Source organism: Penicillium chermesinum (genome assembly GCF_028974085.1).
Source record: "Penicillium chermesinum strain IBT 19713 chromosome Unknown utg000003l:1.0-5111272.0:1.0-5115320.0, whole genome shotgun sequence".
Lineage (NCBI taxonomy): Eukaryota > Fungi > Ascomycota > Eurotiomycetes > Eurotiales > Aspergillaceae > Penicillium > Penicillium chermesinum.
In genome coordinates, this window is record NW_026695313.1 from 2023418 (window position 1) to 2041656 (window position 18239).

Sequence of the window (18239 nt, forward strand, 5' to 3'; positions counted from 1 at the left end):
TGGGAGGGGAAAATGACAAGGGCTATGAGCCACCCTGCTGTCATGGCCTGGAAATCTCCCGCTGATCGATGCAGTCTAGTTTCTGACCCCTCCAATAGCGGGTCGCTCTGTTCTTCATAAGCTCGGTGTCGCCTCGGAACAGGGAAGCTGGGGGAGGCTTCCAATGATATTGTCGTCTGGTGCTTGTCCTGCTGCTGTTCACCTGTATCAATCCCTTCCAACCCCGACTTGCCCCCCCCCCCCCTTCGCGTGAACCAAACCCAGGCACACTACGCGCCTTTGCTAAAGCCTGCCCAGGGATCCGTTCGCCAGATATGCTGCCTCCCGAACGAGGAGTCCATGGTCCCCTTTTTTGAAAGTCCACAAAAGAGTATAGAGAGCCGCCCTCGTGGGCCTGTCTCTCTCCAAGTGCTCCAGCCCCAGTCATCCGATGCAACCACTCGTTCTTCATCCACCGAGTCTCGCCACCCCGTTTGGACCAACCCGGTTCATCCCCGGCCCTGAGCGGCTCTTGAATCGACCGTGGGCCGATCCTCGAGGGTGTAGCCCCCAGGCTGCGTTTACCCGTCAATCTATGTCTGGCTCTCCTCCTGCTGAAGAGCCTTCGGTTGCTTCCGCGGAGTCGAACCCTTCGCGATATCCATTGGCTTCCTCGCCCGCTCCCAGCGCGGCAGAGGAAGCCCCGGTGGTGTCCCATCCTCGACCTCATCGCCCATCCTTAGGCAATGATCCGTTGCCCACCACGATCCCACCGATCTCGGCCGTTGCTCCGGTCTCTGTTCCCTCGGTGCCGTTGATTCCCCCAAGATATCCGGATCCCGGCCCGTTGTATACGGATCCTTCTCACGCTCACCCTGAGTTGCCTCAATTTCCACTAGCAGCATTTGATCGCTCCATCTCTGGAGCGGGGCCTCGTGCCATTGCACAGAGATCGACGAGGCGGACGAAGGCGCATGTGGCATCGGCATGCGTCAATTGCAAAAAGAAGCATCTTGGCTGTGATCCAGCACGGCCATGTAGAAGATGTGTTTTGGCTGGAAAGGCTGTAAGTCAAATTGCGATCGAGATGATGGCCGAGGTGTCGAGCAACCTCTCGCGAGAACTATGATTTGCTAATTGGCCCCGTCAACAAAAAAAGTCGTCATGTGTGGATGTCACTCACAAAAAACGTGGCCGACCGCCATTGAAGGCCGAGGACTCTTCTCTCCGACCCTATACGCATCCGGATCATTCACCGGTGCCAGCAGAGTCCCAGCCCGCTGGCCCTCCGCGAGCGAGCTTCCACCGACCAACATCTTCAAGAGAGCTTCGGCCGATGACAGATCTTCAAGGAGTAGGTGAACCAGGACCACCACCACCACCACCAGGAGCAGCAACGATGCGAGGTCCGCGGAGCCAGCCGCACCGATGGTCAGCTTCGGTCTTTCCTCTGACTCGTCCTATGGAAGCTTCGCCAGGGATGCTGAATGCTGCGGGTCGGCGTCCATTCTCCTCGTCTGGACCAGCTTCATATCCGCAGCCTCATCCATCTGTGCCTCCGTCTGCATTTGCGCCAGTTACGAGTGGATTCAACCCTGTGATCAAGACACCCACAGGTCCGCCAGGAATGGACATGCGATTTCAACAATATCCAGGTCCGGCATTACCTCCACCTACCACCCCGCCGCAGCCCAATCCCGCCGCAGGGATTCCCTACATACCCTACGCTGAATCCCCCGGCTCCGCCCACCATCCAGGAGCCGAGTCTCGACTGCCAGCTGGACCCCGAGAGTCCTATCTGGAGACCTCGGTCCGTCTCCCTCCAATCCACCAAGCTACAGCAAATCCCGGTCCGCCCATGTCGGCAGTGCCGCCAGGACCCCCCGGCCATGCCTACCATACCCATAGATTGAGCGATCCATATCCTGCAAGCTGGGTTTTAGCCGGCTCGGAAGGAAGCTCCCAGGATCCCCGTACTTCTGCCCAACCCAAGAGACCTATGGATTCCATTTTGGACCATCCATCGCATCACCGACGGCTGTCGTCTTCGGCAACAGGATCTTTGAACCCGATTCCCCGGCATTTAGGCCCCCTCGAGCTTCCTACGCCAGTTACACCTGCTCCGTCATTGCCAGCGGGAGCTCAAACAACCCAGCCCGTGACAGAAGCGGAGCCTGATCCGCGGCCGGTGAAAAGGCGCAAGATGGCACTAGATGACATGGTGAATGGCTGAACCGCGTTACCATCTCACTCGCGACCAGCTAAACTTGCAGAATCAGGGACTCTACTCTGGAGATTCCTTCTTGTCTCTCCTCCTTTCTAACTTCCCTTCCCCCCCCCAAAAAACGCTAATTGGCTGCCTTGGAGGCTCTATGTATTGTATAATCCATACCTTGTCGGCAGGGCCCATTCAAGCTTTTCGATACCCCATTGAGCCAATCGAAATGTCGAGCATCGAGTCGAGACCAGAAAAGAAAAGGCGAAAAAAAAAGAAGAAAAAGAAGAAAAGGGAGGCAACTTTATGTGCGCTGAATTGCGCTGGAAAGAGCAAATCGCGTGTAACCCCAATATGTACATCCGATCCCCAGTTTCGGAAGAAGCTCAGGAGGTGGATGATGTCGAAGATACCGCCGCAAAGCGACCCGAGCACAATCATGGGCCTCTAGAGCATGCGGCGTTTATTTCATTGTGTTTTCATGCGATACGGCTGTTTTTTTTTTTCTTTGTTTCTCTCTTTTGTCATCTCATTTTCCCCGCGAGTACCCCTTACTGTTGAGCGAATTTTGAAGAACATGGCATGGCGTTCTGTGGAGTTGGGGTTCTCGCTGAATGGTTTCTTTTGTCGATTCTCGCTGGATGCGATGAGCATATATCCCCATGGATAATGTATGACATATGATGGCCCTGTATTTGTCTTGCAGTAGACCTTTTTGCCGGTTTTCCCATTCCTTGAATGGAATTATCTTCCAGACCTAGAGACTAAAGAAGCCAACCCAATGGGTTTGCCGACTCCCCCTACTCGAGTTGATACCGAGCGGCAACTACTCCAGTCAGCGAGAAAGGTACTAGTAGAGGGGTCAATAATAAGGTTTTTATGTGGAGTATGCGATTATGATACAACGGTGAAACAAATGCACGTCCATGCAAGCTGGGTATCACAGCAGAAAGCAAACGAGGTAAAAGAAAAAAAAATTTTTTTTTAGAAAAACAGCCACTGCCCAACGCGCTGCAACTGAGCAACAAAGCCCTTCTTCTCCGGCTCCACGACATCCCCCGGTACATGGTCATCGTCCACGCCGCCATCGTAGCGATCGGTGTGTAGATCCATCGCGGCCGAGCGGACAAAATGGGTGCGCTTGACCAGTTTCCAGCCCAGAAACATCACGATCATAATGGGGATCTCGATGTAGTATGAAACGAAATCGACGCGCTTGAAGACGGGGCTGAAGCACTTCCAGCCTTGGACAAGGACGAGGACAATGTTGAGGCCCATGGCGAGGACGGGTCCGTAGGGGTAGGTCCAGTTCTTGAAGGGGAGAAGATGCTCGATGCCTTGCGCACGGATGGCCCCGCGGAAGCGAAGAGACGCGAGGCAGATGCAGATCCAGGAGAGTTGGTTGGAGACGCCGACGATGTTCTGGAGCCAAGACCACAGCTGGCCGGCCCCGATGTAGCTTGCGCCAAAGCAGAGGCCGCTAATGACGGAGGTGGCTAGCACTGCGATCCAGGGGATCTGGAATCGGTTGAGCTTGCTGAAGAAGCGGGGTGCGTAGCCGTCCACCGCGAGGGAGTAGAGAAGTCGGGTACCGGCGAAGAGGGCGTGGTTGGATGCAGAGATGACGGAGGTCATGATCACGGCGTTGATGAAGCTTCCCGCAGCGTTACTGCCGGCTTCCTGGAAGACAATGGTGAAGGGGCTGGTTTTCGTATTCCCGTCTGATAATCCAGGGTATGTGTAGGGCACATTGAAACCGATGATAATGATCGACAGGAGATAGAAAAGGACAATCCGCCAGAAGACATTTCGCACGACCTTGGGCATGGTCTTGGCTGGGTTCTTAGTCTCACCAGCGGTAATTGCGATGGACTCGGTGCCGCCACTACATTTCAGGGTTAGTGATCATGGACCGGGAAAAAGAGCCCTAATACGATACGCACTATGCAAATGAGGCGGTGACGAAGACCGATGCGAACCCGCCGATACCGTCAACAAAGGGTGCATCTCCTATGGTCCAGTATTGACCTCCAATATATCGATGATCTTTATTGCCCCCGGCGTTGACGGCAATGCCCAGTATGATGAAGATCTAGAACCCCGGTCAGAACATTGGTAACTGGCATAAAGCTGGACCATTTTTCTTTTCTTTTCTTTTCTTTTTCTTTTTTTTTTGTCAAACATACCACAATCGTAACGACTTTCAGCAAGCTCAGAATATATTCTATTTCGCCATAGACACGCACGGAAAGGAGATTCAGTGCAATGACAACAACTAGGAAGATCAGGCTGATGGCCCACCCGGGGAAATTCTCAGTCCAATACTTTAATAGAAGCTGCAGAGCAATAATATCAGATGCCGTGGATACTGCATCATTAAACCAATAGTTCCACGTCAAGGCAAAGCCCAGCGCATCATCCACGAAGCGTCTGGCCCCCTCAAGGTTAGTACGTATGCTTGTATTCAGATCGGGACAGGATCGTCGCGCGGTGTAACTTACCCTGCGAAGGTACAAAAGGAGCCAGCCACAGGCACAAAGGCCGCCATCTCGCCCAGACAGAGCATCGTGACGAAGACGATGCCACCGCAGATAGCGTAGGCGATTAACATCGAAGCTGGACCGCCCGTAGCAAGAGATTCACCGGTCCCGAGGAACAGGCCAGTTCCAATCGTGCCACCGATGGCGATCATCTGCACCTGGCGCCCCGACAAGCGGCGAGCCAGCTTGTCAGCGTTCACCAGCGGAGTCGCCTGGAAGTCGCCCCTATCCTCCGCGTGCGGCTGCTTCTCAGTATCTGGCGAAGCCATCTTGGCGGGTGATGGAGCACCGAAGTCACCGCGACCGTACACCCTACGGCACAGCTCCACTGGCAGTCCGTATATATCAAGTAGAGGATTTCAAACAACGGACCGATGAGCTTGCTAGCGTTTGCCTCATGTGCTGGCGTAGCTAACGTAGCATTCGAGTCGATTAGTAAGGGTGCTAGCCCTAGCCCCACGTGGCGATGTACCCCGGATTTGGCTGAGATATGACAGCTCAACGGGTGGAATGTGCACTTATCAGGGACCCTGAAGCGCGTTCGGGATGGAAAGGAGGGGAAGCCATCTTTTGGGCTGCCCAAAAATGAGATCGAATAGGGCGTAAACTGCGATGGCGTGCTCGCGCATCTCAGTGACTGGATCGTCGGTCCCGCCATCGCTCCAAAAAATTTCGATCTGCTCCACTTGACGAATTCGGATGCATCACCTGCCTAAAACATCCATGCAATACATTTGGGAGATACATGTAAGGATATCTAGATTATACTTCTCGGGCTGGTTTTAAGCACACCGTTGAACAGGGGAAAAAAAAATCATTAATCCTAGATATGCTTCTGTATTCACTATGTACCCGCACCAAAATGGGCACGCGACCAATGCTTTTGAGGGTTTCGCTAGTAGAGCAAACAAACAAAAAAAAAAAAGTAGAAAAACAGAACAATACACGCCGTGAAAAGACTTATCAACCAAGGAGTCCACTGGCCAACGCCTCCAGATCTTCCAGAGTTTCGATCTGCGGCGGCGCAGCCTTGCCTTGCTCTTCTTCGGACGTTCGTCGCCGCTGGACGCGTTGCGATCGTCTGCAAAAGAGACACGGGCCTTCTTGCTGGCGGGGAGCATCGCGTTCGGGCTCGGACTCGGATGCAGAGCCAGGGATCTCGAACGGAACATAGGGCAGGCCGCCTGTTTCTTCGCCGGACTCTTGCTGGGCCTCCTCCGCCAGTGCACGCTCGCGTGCTCGGCGCTTCTCCTTCTTCTCGCGCTTCTTCGCGCGCACCAGTTCCTTGTCCTCGATATCGGCCTCGCGAGTCCGAGCACTCTCCTGGGCCACGAAGCGTTCGCGCTGAGCGTTCGGGTCGCCACGAGCCTTGAATTGTTCTTCGTCTTCCATTTCGTAGATCTCGTGAGCGTTGCCGTCGTCGTCGTATACAAGCTTCGTTCCTTGCCCTTGAACTTGAGAAGCTTTTTCTTCGACTTGAGTAGCTTCTCACGACGTTTCGAGTCGATGACCAATGGCTCTTTGCCATCAATCTGTACTTTCTTGGTTGCGGTGTCCGCTTCCGGGCTGTCCGAATCCGAATCCGAGTCTGAGTCTCCTCCTTGACCAAGACCTTCATCACCAGCCACAAATCGTCGCTTGACGGAGAGGAAATCGGCATCCTCGTCAGCATCTTCTCCGGCTCCCGGTCCAGCGCCAGTGGCAATAAGCGTGCCATCGTCGTTGATGAGTTTCGAGTAGTGGTCAGCGAGCACGTCCTGGTTGCGACGCTCAAACATGCGGTCGTAACGGGTCCGGACTTGGGGTTCTTCCTTCTTCTTCTTCTTCTTGGAAGCTCCGTCGTCGGAGTCTTCTTCGTCACTGGAGAGATGAGCCATCTTCCATGAGGCATTCTTGCGCTCCTTTGTATCATCACCCTTGATAAACTTGATGCGAGGGGCACCAGGGAGACCCAGGCTTCCTGCGAATTCCTCCAAAGGCAGAGCCTTAATATTGAACGTCTCCTTGTCCTTCTGCACGTAGATTGACTTGACATAGGAGATGAAGGCTTTCTGACCAAGGTATTTCAGTTCCGGGTCTTTGAAACACATATTCTGAAGTTGGTGTTTAATCGTCTGCTGCTTGTTCGACTTGATATTGATCTTTTCGATTGGAACCTTCTTCTGCTCCAGTCGCTTCAGCATACCCTTTTCTTCACTTGGGTCTAAGAAGAGCACAGCACGGCCAACCCGTTCGTATCGAGCCGTTCGGCCCACTCGGTGGATATAGGTATCAGCGTCCTCCGGGCAATCCATCTGGATGACCCAGTCCACCGCAGGGAAGTCAAGACCACGCGCCGCAACATCGGTCGCAAACAGGACAGAATGCTGAGACTGAGAGAATTTTGTCGTAATATCCAAGCGACCCCCTTGTTTTTGGCGACCATGCAGATGCATCAGAGGGATACCGGGCTGGAGATGACGGAAAGACTCGTAGACAAATCGCACTTGCTTTCCTGAGGATAGGAAAACCACGGTTTTTGATTTGAGGTTACTGCGGATAAAGCTCCATAGCGTATCAAGCTTGTTGGCAAGAGGAGTCACAACATAATGTTGTTGAAGGGTCGAGGGCGTTGCTGCTGATGCGGATTCGTGCACCGCCACATACTCGGGTTCCGTCAGACTCAACCGGGCCAGATCAGAGACTTTTTTGGTTTGTGTCGCGCTGAAGAGCATGGTCTGGCGCTCCTTTGGAAGGTGGTCGAGAATGGCGTCAATGGTCTTTTGGAAGCCCATGTCGAGAATGCGATCGGCCTCATCCATCACCAACAGTTGCAGGTTGTGTGTCTCAAACATCGCAGTCTGATCCAAATGTTGTAGCATCCGACCGGGGGTGCAGACAAGGATATTCATACGGCCCAGTCGATCTTGCTCCTCCCGCAAACTCTTTCCACCGATAACCAGTCCGGCGGAGAACGCATGGTAGCGGCCGACCTTGCGGAGGACTTCGAAGATCTGGATGGCCAATTCGCGGGTTGGCGACAGGATAAGTGCACCCAAGCCATCATATTCGGTCCACTGCTTGCGGTAGAGATTCTCAAGGACGGGGATCAGGAAGGCCAGAGTCTTTCCGCTGCCAGTCTTGGCTGCTCCGAGGATATCGCGGCCCTTCAGGGCATGAGGGATAGCCCGAGATTGAATGTCGGTCAAGACTTTGAAATGAGAAGCCGACAGACCGTTTGCTGTTGGTTCGGAGAGAGGGAGATCGGCGAAGTTTTTGACGGCGGTCTTTAAGTCGAGCTCTTCCACACGCTTGATGAGGGAGGATAATTCCTCTTCGCCCCGTTTGCGCTTCAAGCTCCTTGCAGATTCATGATGAGCCTTGGGAGCTTTCGCACGAGACCCTCGAGCGGGCGCCATTGTGTTGTGAATTTGAGAGCGAGTCAGTCGTGACTTTTTTTTCCCTTCCGCATCTCCAAATCTAATCGCAGCTTTTTTTCTGCCGCTGACTCAGCCGATAAGAGTGCGCAGGTGCCCACCTTGGCTCTCTTATCTCTCGACTCATTACAACGCGAAAAACACTGCTAATAATGGCGAGCGACGACGATCAAGACGTTCTTGACCTGCTGGATCGCGAGGCCTCCGAGTTTAACAAGGTATGTATCATCAAAAGTGGCCTGTCCTAGCTCGCTTGAACGTGATCTGCTAACAACCTCAGGATGCGGAGATCGATCGAATTCGCAAGGCGTTCTCGCTCAATGCGTATGTTTACCCTAAACCGGTTCTTAGAAATGCCGGTCACATATACTGACAATATTATCCCATAGATATGCTGTGCTCGATCTACAGCCCGGTGTGACGGAGAAGGACATCAAGATCCAGTACCGCAAGAAATCGCTCCTTATCCACCCGGACAAAACCAAGAACCCTGCTGCGCCCGATGCTTTCGACCGACTGAAGAAAGCCCAGACCGCGCTTCTGGATGAGAAACAGCGCACTTATCTGGATGAATGCATTGCGGATGCGCGACGACTACTGATGCGCGAACACAAGTACACTGTGGACTCAGAGGAACTCAAGACCCCGGAATTCCAGGTTGAATGGCGAAACAAGGCCACAGAGGTTCTTCTAGAAGAAGAGGCACGACGCCGGCGCCAACTGAAAGCGCGTCTACAAGAGGAAGGACGAGAGCAGCGCAAGGAGGAAGAAGAGATTGAGGCACGCAAGCGAAAGCGAGAGCATGATAAGGCATGGGAGGATACCCGCGAGAATCGTATTGGTAGCTGGCGTGATTGGCAAAAGGACCGCAAGACCACTGATGAGAAGAAGAAAAAGAAGAAGATGAAGGTTCTCGGATGAAGCGCATTCCTTTGCTTTCCGGCGTTTTGGGGGATCCTTGCATAGATCAGGCACTGCTCTTTTGGAGCCATCATTGCTTTTACGGCCGATCTGCTTCTAGCAAAACATTCAAATGCACTCCTCTGGGTATGATAACCCCCTGCTACTATTCTGTGACAATCTCCCCTAATTTCTTGGGCGTATTCCTCATACAGTGAGCATTATCTGCGACAGGTATGATTTCATGAGCCAAACCCGACAAAGACCAGTAAATGTATCGATCGCGGATTCCTGCTATTCGACAACCTGCTCGTTCAGCAACCAGGCTGCAGTCTTTCTAGTTTATTCTATTTTATCTCAGGTAGGAGAGTGGCCATGATAGTCTAGCTCTCCCATTGGTATAGAAGGCACTCATGTTATCGCGCCCCGCGGGAAGCTAGAAGATTCGATGCAGGCACGGACTTGACATATTTGAACATGTCTTCCCCGCAACTCTGGCGGCTGTCATATCCCGCTTTCCAAAAAAGAAAAAGGAACAAGGAAATATTTCAGGGAGACAAATCAGATCCGTGTTTGTCTTCTCCACATGCTATCCGAGGATGCCAGTTATTGAGTAGATCAAGTTCTGGGGCCCGAGATCCCTCTCCGCTTCTTCTCCCCGCCTGGCAAACTACATTCCTTTCTCCCACCACAAGAATGACGGCAGCGATGGCCTCAAGCGGGTCGAAAGATGCTCTGTCACCTCAATTAATTGCCCAGGCACTGGTTCATCTCCAGCCCTTCGAACCCTCATCGTACACCTCGAACTCAGACTCGCCGGCCCCGCGCGGGGCTAATCAAATCGCCTCGGCCCATGTCGCCCACGCGACCGGAGAGCACCAGAGCGCAGCAGCAGAGAGCTATATTGACAATGGCACCAGCGAAGACAGGGGACACACAGAACAATCGATCCCGCGTTTAGAAACGGTAATCGCCCGCATCCACGCTCGCGTGCAGGCCTTCCTCGCCGAGTCCCATCCGCCAGACTCCCTCCTCGCATCAGTGCAGCAACAGACCCGGATATCGCTAGGCGTGGTCGCCGAAGCCCTGAAACGATATGAATTCTCCGAGATATCGCTCTCCTACAACGGCGGGAAGGACTGCCTGGTCCTGCTCATCCTCTTCCTCGCAGGCCTCCACCCCACCAACACCACCCCACAAGACACTCACGCTCCCTCCACCGAACCCGCCTCTCCACCAGCCCTCCAAACCATTCCATCAATCTATGCGCTTCCCCCGGACCCTTTCCAGGAGGTTGAGGACTTTGTCCGCTCGTCCGCAGTAGCATACCACCTCAGTATAACGAAATACACCACTAGCCCGCCTTCCTCGACCCTCCGCTCCAGCTTTGAAGATTACCTGTCACGGCACCCGGATATCCGGGCGATATTCGTCGGAACACGACGAACAGACCCGCACGGGGCGAAGCTGACGCACTTCGATCGGACGGACCACGGGTGGCCCGACTTCATGCGCGTGCACCCGGTGATCGACTGGCAGTATGCGGAGATATGGGCTTTCATCCGGCACTTGGGGTTGAGATACTGTTCGCTGTATGATGATGGGTATACGAGTCTAGGGGGAACGTCGGATACGCTCCCGAATCCGCGGCTTAATAAAGGTAGCCAGTATCTCCCCGCGTATGAGCTGAAGGAGGATTTGGAAGAGAGGCTTGGACGCAATTGATACCCCGGTTCAGTGTGTCTGGTGGGTTTTGTTGGTATTGAACTTTGAGGAATTTGGTTCACGAGCATGTTGACTGCAGTTTGGGAGGCTCAGCGTGCATAAATCTACATTGCCTTGTCTCCTTCCTGGCCAGCCTGAATGGCCCAGTGAACATAGATCATTCTCGTTACTAACTGTCTGATTACACGACATCTATGTTTGTACGAGACTCATAGAAGCTTTATCATATTGGACTGCGCAACCTTGAGAGGTGCGAGTTTCGAGCTGAGCTCCAAATAATGCATCCGTACACATATTGCAAAAGACATGATGCGCCGTATAACTGCAACCGAGACTGAAAAAAGAGAATCAAAAATCAAAAAATCAAAACCCTGCAACACCCAGCGATTTGCCTAGCTCACCATCCGACCGTGTAAGGACACTCGACAGAAAATCCCCAAAAGGTTGAGAAGAGCAACAGGGCACAGAAAACGACAGGAATTGGGTGGCTTTCAAACCCCGCCGAAGCTTTTCTCATAGTAGAAATACCGAATAAGCAACCCGGAATTTTGCAATACATCGAGGTACATCCTGCTGAAAGGTAAGGAATATGAGCAACAAACAGATATTAGAAGAGAAAAGAAAAAGGAAAAAAAAGTTTGTCCAGATGCAGACCCTCACCAGTCTTATCGGAACCTTGACATGCATCTGCTCGCACGGGCATGGGCACTAGGATTAGTATTCGCACTTAATCGCATGAGCGGGGAGAGGAAAGAAGAATTTCTATGTCAGAGTCGTTAAGAGATAGATTATCGAGCTTCATGTTCTCTTTGCGAGGGCTTGACATGTATGAGCGGGGCCCAAAGTCGGGGGAAAGAGGCATAGCTGTCTTAGAAGATCCACCGGAAGTGTCCCCGACAGAGTGGCCGCGGAAATGGTGACGGTACACTGGAGTACGCTCAAGGGCATTGAGGCTGCGTGAAGAAAGCGAATCCTGTCGAGCATCGCTTGGAGGGTTCTTCATCAAGGCATACCTGGAGGAAGTATTAGCACGAACAAATATTGTGTCTTTTTTTTTCACTTTGGAATTTACGTTGGCGAAATGGATGTAGCAGGGGTCCAATTGGAACCGACTCCAGCTGGGGAATTCAAGCTTCCCTGAGAGTTGGGTGGCGTCAAGTGAGAAGAAGTCTGTTTCAGACGCTGCAAGGGCGAAGGCGTAGACCCCTGCACTACTTCGACAGAGTAGTTGTACTCGCCCGCACGGTAGGCACGACGCTCGTTGCTCTGCTGCTTCAGCATCTTTTGCGCCTTCGTATCCGCAAACCGGAGCAATAGCTTGACATCATCTCCCTTGGAGACATTGTGGAACTCGGCCAAGACTCGCTCAGCGATTTCACGGCTTTCGAATCTATTCAGCAGCATCAGCAAGAGTAATGATCTCGATGCTTTTTTCTTTTTAAGAAACAAAGCAAGCAAGCAAGCAAGAAAACCATGGAGGATCGTACCGTGCAAACCCAACTTCCTTGCTGACGCCTGTCTTCTCATCGCGGCTGATTTTCTCGGAAATCACGCGGTAGGGTTCGAAGTGGCGGCGTAAATCCTTGCGAGATATTAGTATGAGGAGAGTCTCGACAGAGATCCATCACTCACAGCTTCCGTCCAGTTGATAGGAATGTTAGTACAGTAAATGTTGGTAGACGCTTTGTCTTCCAAGTCCTTCAGACGAGAGTTGCGGGACTTCTGAGCGAAGCTTGCCTGGTAACCGAGGTAAAAGAACCCACGAATGCAATTTTCGCAGGACTCAAAGTTGTAATACTGAACAAATCCGAACCTGTATAGTACAAGTTTTTAGCAAATGTTATAGAGCTGGACTGGAGGCGAGTGCGGACTACTTACCCTTTACAAAGACCAGTGTCCAGGTCGACGATGGCCTTGCAACGCTCGATTTTTCCGAAGCGAGCGGCATACGCCTGGAGCATCTCATCTGTTGTCTCTGGGAGGAAGCCGCGAATGTAGACGTTCGTGATTCCCTCACGGTTCTCGAGGCATTTGGCCAGGGTTAACTCGGAGGGGTTGGTCCACATGGCTGGCACGGCACGAGGGATAGCAGGCTCCTGTTGGGTGAGAGCCTCCATATCCTGAACAACATAGCCGCTGGTCGTCTTCATCATTTGGAGGGGCAGCGTAAGAGAGCCGAACGAAGGAGCCATTCCTCCGTATGTGTAGCCCGCCATGGAGGTATTTTCCATCGGGGTGATGAAAGGCGAAGGGTAAAAAGACACCTGACTTCCATTTTCAGCTTTCCCTCCTTTCTGAGACTCGGGTGTATTCCAAACATGTTGTTTAGTGTCCTGCGTATCATAGCTCATGTAGTATGGCCACGAATGGTAACTATTTGGAACCATAGAGTTCATATTCTGGAACAGACCAGTTGACATGTATGGGTACTGGCCCATATCAGTCTGACCCGGAACAGACCCAGCCACAAAAGAAGACAGAGGAGCAACATTGCTAAAGATGCCTGCACTTGGGTACAGGAAGAATGGGTTGGAATAAGAGTTGCGGTTTGCAGCGGACCAATCGAGGTTGGCGACGGTGGCTGCATTCTTGTGGCCAAATTTGGGTCGATAGCCATGGAGGTTTAATCCTGAGAACATTGCAGGTACATTGTTTCCACATGCATCACGGCCGGCAGAGGTTGCAGTGCCTGAGGAGTATGCTGATCCGTAAGGAGTTCGAGGGTCATGATGGAATTGGCTGTTCGGGGCATTGGAGCCCTGCCCCGAACTGACAGCACTGGCACTCAGGGAGCCGTGGTGATGCATGACCACAGAATTGATGACTGAGAGGGGGGTCAGTCACTTCGCTCACTTCACTCACCCTTCACAGGGAATGCAGCCTCAAGGTGAATGGCCCAAGAAGATGCTGCAGTAGGGCAACGGGAGCACTCACAAAACGTCAGATCAGGAAATGGTGAATGGATGTGTAAAGATGAGAAGAAGAAAGGATGTTAAGAGGGAAAGAGGAAGAGAGGTGGGAAGGGAAAGAAGGAAAGAGCAGGAAAGGGAAGGGACGATGGAATTTAAAGATGCCTGCGACTGAAGTAGTGAATGAGGGAGGGGAATATGGCCTTGAAATGCAATTCACAAGAAGATTTCCAAAAGAAGAAGCTCTCGATTCGGTCTAGCGAGAACATTCACTCATTCACTCATTCACTACCATCCCATGGGAGCACATTCACTGAGCCTCTGTAGACCCTCACTTGTATCTTTTGGCCGCCACAGCTCTCCACAACCCCACGCACACATGATAGGGAAGCTCCAATAAGCATATAACTTGCAAAGCCCGCAAAGCATGTGCATTCAGAGATGTCATGATCTAATGTTCCTAATCGTTGAACGCATCCGACAAAACCACGAAGAGCATCCCAAATCATTCGAAGCACTGTAAGCACCGTTCTGGAATCCAGGTCTCACTTAGCCTTGTTTTGAAGCCACTGGTAGACCACAGAGAAATCCTTGCCCCGGTGAGCTCCCTCCACCTCCTTGTACACCTCTCGAGCCGGTTCTCCTAAGACAAGCGGTGTCCCCGATTCGGTTGCTGCTGTGAGCGCAAGACGCAGGTCCTTATGCATCAATCTCACCCCAAAGCCACCTTCATACCCGCGAGAGGAAGGGGCAGTCTCAACAACTCCTGGAACAGGGTTGTTGACCTCGGATGGCCAGCAACGGCCGGTGGAAGAATTAATCATCTCCGCGAGCGCCTTGGGTTCCAGCCCCCAGCGCACACCTAGATTCATGGCCTCTGCGGTGGCAATGTTGTTGATTGCGAGAATGTAGTTGTTAGCGAGTTTGCCCGAGACCCCCGAGCCAGGCTCGCCTAGGTGCCATGCTTTCTTCCCCATGAAAGCTAGCACGCCCCGAAGTCGCTCAAGTAGCTCTGGCTGCTGAGAAGCACCGAACATGAAAGACAGCGTACCAGCGCGAGCACCGACTACGCCGCCCGACACGGGAGCGTCAACAAATTGGCCAGCTTGCGCGCGATGAATAGTGCTCGCGATATCCTTCGAAGTGACTGGGTCGATGGTAGATGTGTCAATGAACAAACGCTCCTCTTCTAGTTCCGGAAGCTTGCCGTGCTCGACGATGGATTCATAGACCTCTTTGACATGCTGAGATTCGGGGAGACTGCTAACCATAATCGCCTACACAAGAACGATTATCGCGCTGCGTTGTATACCTCTGCAATGGAACTCACCGATTGCTCTGCAATTTCGCGGGCACTTGAGGCAATCTTGACTTGGTATTCACCGGTTCCTACTCCCAGACTCCGCGCAATTTCCTCGGCCTCTGCGACAAAGCGCTTTGCAGCTTCCTCGTTGACATCACGAACGAGCAATGTATCCGCTGCGGGGATCTTGGCACGGAGGTTTTTGGCCATATTGTACCCTACCTAGTATAAGCTATCTGTTCTCCAGTGTCCAGTAAATCAGCTCCGACATACCCATCTGCCCCAGCCCAACAAACCCCCATGTTGCGTTGCGGTGCAATGTGCTTGAAAAAGCTCGCGTCGAACGCGACGGCCAGCGTCGGCAAGTACCTCGAAAGTGGAGATGGACTCCGCGGGGAAGGGATGAGACCAATCGAGCATTCATCTCTCAAAGACGGAGCGGGAGGGGAATGGAGAGGTGGAATGATGAATCCAAGAGGCCACCAAATGATCATATGTGATATGCAAGTGTGGAAACCCCCATGTAAGGCGGCTTTGAAAGCTTCCACGTCGCCGAGGCTATCCGCGTGCCGAACCAGCCCCGGCTAAACTCTTCGGTTCTACGGCGGAACGATTCCTGGGGATGCGGGGAACGGTCACGTGCATACTACAGTGCAAAAGAATAATCTGGAGATCTTAAGGTGTCAGTAGAAATGAATTATTCCGCCTAGCATGTGACTTGAGATAGAACTATCGAGAGGGGACCGCATTCACAAGATCCCGCTACCAGGTGTCGGGATTCTCTTTGAAATCACCAGAGGGTATCGACAAGCTCTCGAACAGACTTCCAAAGTTGTTTCTCATCCGGGGTCTCGCCGCCAAACGGGAGGCGAGTAGCCCGGGCAGCAATAATATCTGCCTCGCTCTTGCTCACCCCCTGGGCTGTCAGGTCGGTCTTCAACCCAATCTGTTCAATGAGCCCAGTGATTCTTTCAGAGACCAAGTCCGCATCCGCGACATCATCCCCTGACTGCTCTTCTCCAATGAACGGCAAAATAGCTGCAATCGACGCTGCGTTCTGCTTGCTTTCCCTTGCTTTCAGCTTCACTACTGGTGGCAGGCTGATACAGGAAGTGTAGCCGTGACCAATCCCATAGGGCGAGCCCAATGCGTAGCCCAAGGAATGTGACAAGCCAAGGCCGCCCTGGATATTCTGCCCGAAGAAACCTAGGCTGGCATACACTGCTAGGAAGCAAGCAGTGATCGTGTCTTCATTGGTTGGGTTGGCCACATATGCCGGCAGCAAGCGGAACAGCTGAGCGATTGCATTGAGTGCAATCATTTTAGAAGGGATCCAGGTGGCCGATGGATGGTACTGAGTCTCGACTGCATGATCTAAAGCTCGGATGCCCGTCGACAGCCACAAGGTCGGTGGCGTCGGAAGCGCAAACTTAGGATCATAGAAGATATAGCTGACATACAGGTCGGCATGGAACCGAATCCCCTTGACCCCATCCTCCTTGGTAAAGCCAGCGCCGGGCGTGCACTCCCCGGCGGACAATGTTGTTGGGATCGTGATATGTGACAACAGCCTCCCGGTGGCTTCGCGCACCTGGTACACCATATTCTTGGCACTATCCATCGGCGAACCCCCGCCAACACTGATAATTGTATCAATTGATTCATCTTGGGATATAATGGAAGTTGCGTCATCAATCTGGGTCTGCGGAGAATGTGCCTTGATGCCGGCATAAGTACCAGCGTGGTGCTTCGGCGACAGCAGCTCCTCGAGGTCTTTGATGAGGGACGTGCTTGTGGCAAGCGAAGTCCCCGTGATGATGAATGCTTTCGACGTTTCTGATGGCAAGCATGAGAGCAGGTGTAACTTCACTACATCAGATCCGTAGTAGAGTGACTTGAGTTTGTTGGGAACATATTGCCCATAAAGTGGACTGAGAGAGGCCTGCATCTTCCCGATGCCGCCAGTCGACACATTGCGAGGATCTTGATAGGTCATTTTCATAGAACAGGGGGCGTCTGAACTTGAGGATAAGAAACAAAACAACACAAAAGCAAGAGCAGCGTGGTGACTTTTATATCTTGGGACAACGCGATAAGAGGGCCGCAAGAAACTTCCGATCCGCCTGAGCCAACATCCTGGCGAATTAAGGAGGCTAGGCGATCCTGAGGGGCACCTTCCAATGATGGTTACAGGATGTCGATTACTGGAGAAGAGCCAACTATGACGTGGAATACATTCCCACATGGCGGGGGCCAAAACCTTCCAGGGGCCTTAAATCCAACTTACGCACTACGGAGTCAGGGGGGCTGATTGTTCAACTCCACAGCGCGCGTCGTACGCATAAGCCAAGGCCAATATTATGGCTTCCAGGTCCTTCCGGCTTGCCCTACAGATACATGGATCCGTTGGATTTTTTTTTTCTTTTTTCCCTTTGTTCTGTGATACGAGTGTCCTCCACAGCTTTATTGATGGCTCCAGGCCATTTGAGCGTAAGCACAGCCCGCGGTCTCGGCCCACCCCTTTAGCCGCCAGGACTATCACGTTGCATGAAGGCGTGCAAAGAACGTTTAAGTTGGTTATGTTGGCATCCTTCCGTAACACATGACTTGAACTCGGATGCAAGACCCGCTGGTGTACTTTTGCAACCAACACATGCCTCGCGTGGCTCTCCAGAGGTGCAGCACGCATGTACAACATTGGACGGAGTCTGGAATATTCGCTCCGTAGCGCCCACGCCATGCGCCCCGTCAATCCAACAGTTTAGCGGTATAGGCACTAAAGCACCTTGACCCCCCTCGAGGGCTTCGCAACGGAGGGTTGTCGTTCTCAATAGTGGCCAATTTGGATGGTGATTGGGCAAAGACCGCCTCTATCACAGCTGCTAGAGGCAGCTAGTATAGTGTGATATGCAAACGGGCCTTGTTGCTGACGGCTTTGCAGTTGAGCTTCAGACGTCCATATTCACTAGGTCACTAGGCGCTGCCACTATCAACATCATGAGCACACCAACAGTTCGTGGATCCCCTTGCCAATTTGAAATAACTGGCTACTTCAAATCCAACTGGTGCTTTCTTCCGTGGGTCTCACTGATAGCTCGCCACGTTATATGGTATTCTGTTGGTGCAGCTTCTATCGGACCACTGCCAAGAAACAATGTGGTGGTGGGAAGAGTCTCCCTCTCCCAAACCCAGAAAACAGCCCGAGATAGCACGTCCGCCCTCATCTTCATCGCTATAATACTAGGGTTTCAA

At 52.5% G+C, this 18239-nt stretch overlaps 8 protein-coding genes across 8 annotated transcripts; 3 read left to right on the forward strand and 5 right to left on the reverse strand.

Moving 5' to 3' along the window:
- Nucleotides 1–574: 574 nt before the first annotated feature.
- On the forward strand, nt 575–2212 carry sclB (uncharacterized protein; the record flags this gene model as incomplete). The annotated part of the gene is made up of 2 exons (XM_058472962.1): nt 575–1045; nt 1139–2212. The coding sequence occupies 2 exons, from the start codon at nt 575–577 to the stop codon at nt 2210–2212; spliced, it is 1545 nt and encodes a 514-aa protein (XP_058331965.1).
- Nucleotides 2213–3178: 966 nt separating this feature from the next.
- On the reverse strand, nt 3179–5003 carry N7468_003666 (amino acid permease; the record flags this gene model as incomplete). The annotated part of the gene is made up of 4 exons (XM_058472963.1): nt 3179–4079; nt 4138–4286; nt 4381–4624; nt 4696–5003. The coding sequence occupies 4 exons, from the start codon at nt 5001–5003 to the stop codon at nt 3179–3181; spliced, it is 1602 nt and encodes a 533-aa protein (XP_058331966.1).
- A 694-nt stretch (nt 5004–5697) lies between these two features.
- Nucleotides 5698–8132, reverse strand: dbp4 (RNA-dependent ATPase HCA4; the record flags this gene model as incomplete). The annotated part of the gene is made up of 2 exons (XM_058472964.1): nt 5698–6182; nt 6227–8132. 2 exons carry the CDS (start codon nt 8130–8132, stop codon nt 5698–5700), a joined length of 2391 nt encoding a protein of 796 aa, XP_058331967.1.
- Nucleotides 8133–8245: 113 nt separating this feature from the next.
- On the forward strand, nt 8246–9071 carry N7468_003668 (uncharacterized protein; the record flags this gene model as incomplete). Its single annotated transcript, XM_058472965.1, has 3 exons — nt 8246–8368; nt 8431–8474; nt 8540–9071. Coding segments are annotated over 3 exons (699 nt in total), but the record flags the coding sequence as incomplete, so codon positions are not given.
- A 675-nt stretch (nt 9072–9746) lies between these two features.
- Nucleotides 9747–10775, forward strand: N7468_003669 (FAD synthase; the record flags this gene model as incomplete). Its single annotated transcript, XM_058472966.1, has 1 exon — nt 9747–10775. One exon carries the CDS (start codon nt 9747–9749, stop codon nt 10773–10775), a length of 1029 nt encoding a protein of 342 aa, XP_058331969.1.
- A 727-nt stretch (nt 10776–11502) lies between these two features.
- On the reverse strand, nt 11503–13582 carry N7468_003670 (uncharacterized protein; the record flags this gene model as incomplete). The annotated part of the gene is made up of 5 exons (XM_058472967.1): nt 11503–11788; nt 11848–12165; nt 12263–12357; nt 12408–12588; nt 12654–13582. 5 exons carry the CDS (start codon nt 13580–13582, stop codon nt 11503–11505), a joined length of 1809 nt encoding a protein of 602 aa, XP_058331970.1.
- Nucleotides 13583–14229: 647 nt separating this feature from the next.
- Nucleotides 14230–15197, reverse strand: N7468_003671 (uncharacterized protein; the record flags this gene model as incomplete). The annotated part of the gene is made up of 2 exons (XM_058472968.1): nt 14230–14961; nt 15015–15197. The coding sequence occupies 2 exons, from the start codon at nt 15195–15197 to the stop codon at nt 14230–14232; spliced, it is 915 nt and encodes a 304-aa protein (XP_058331971.1).
- A 580-nt stretch (nt 15198–15777) lies between these two features.
- Nucleotides 15778–16983, reverse strand: N7468_003672 (iron-containing alcohol dehydrogenase; the record flags this gene model as incomplete). The annotated part of the gene is made up of 1 exon (XM_058472969.1): nt 15778–16983. The coding sequence occupies one exon, from the start codon at nt 16981–16983 to the stop codon at nt 15778–15780; it is 1206 nt and encodes a 401-aa protein (XP_058331972.1).
- Between the last annotated feature and the right edge of the window lie 1256 nt (nt 16984–18239).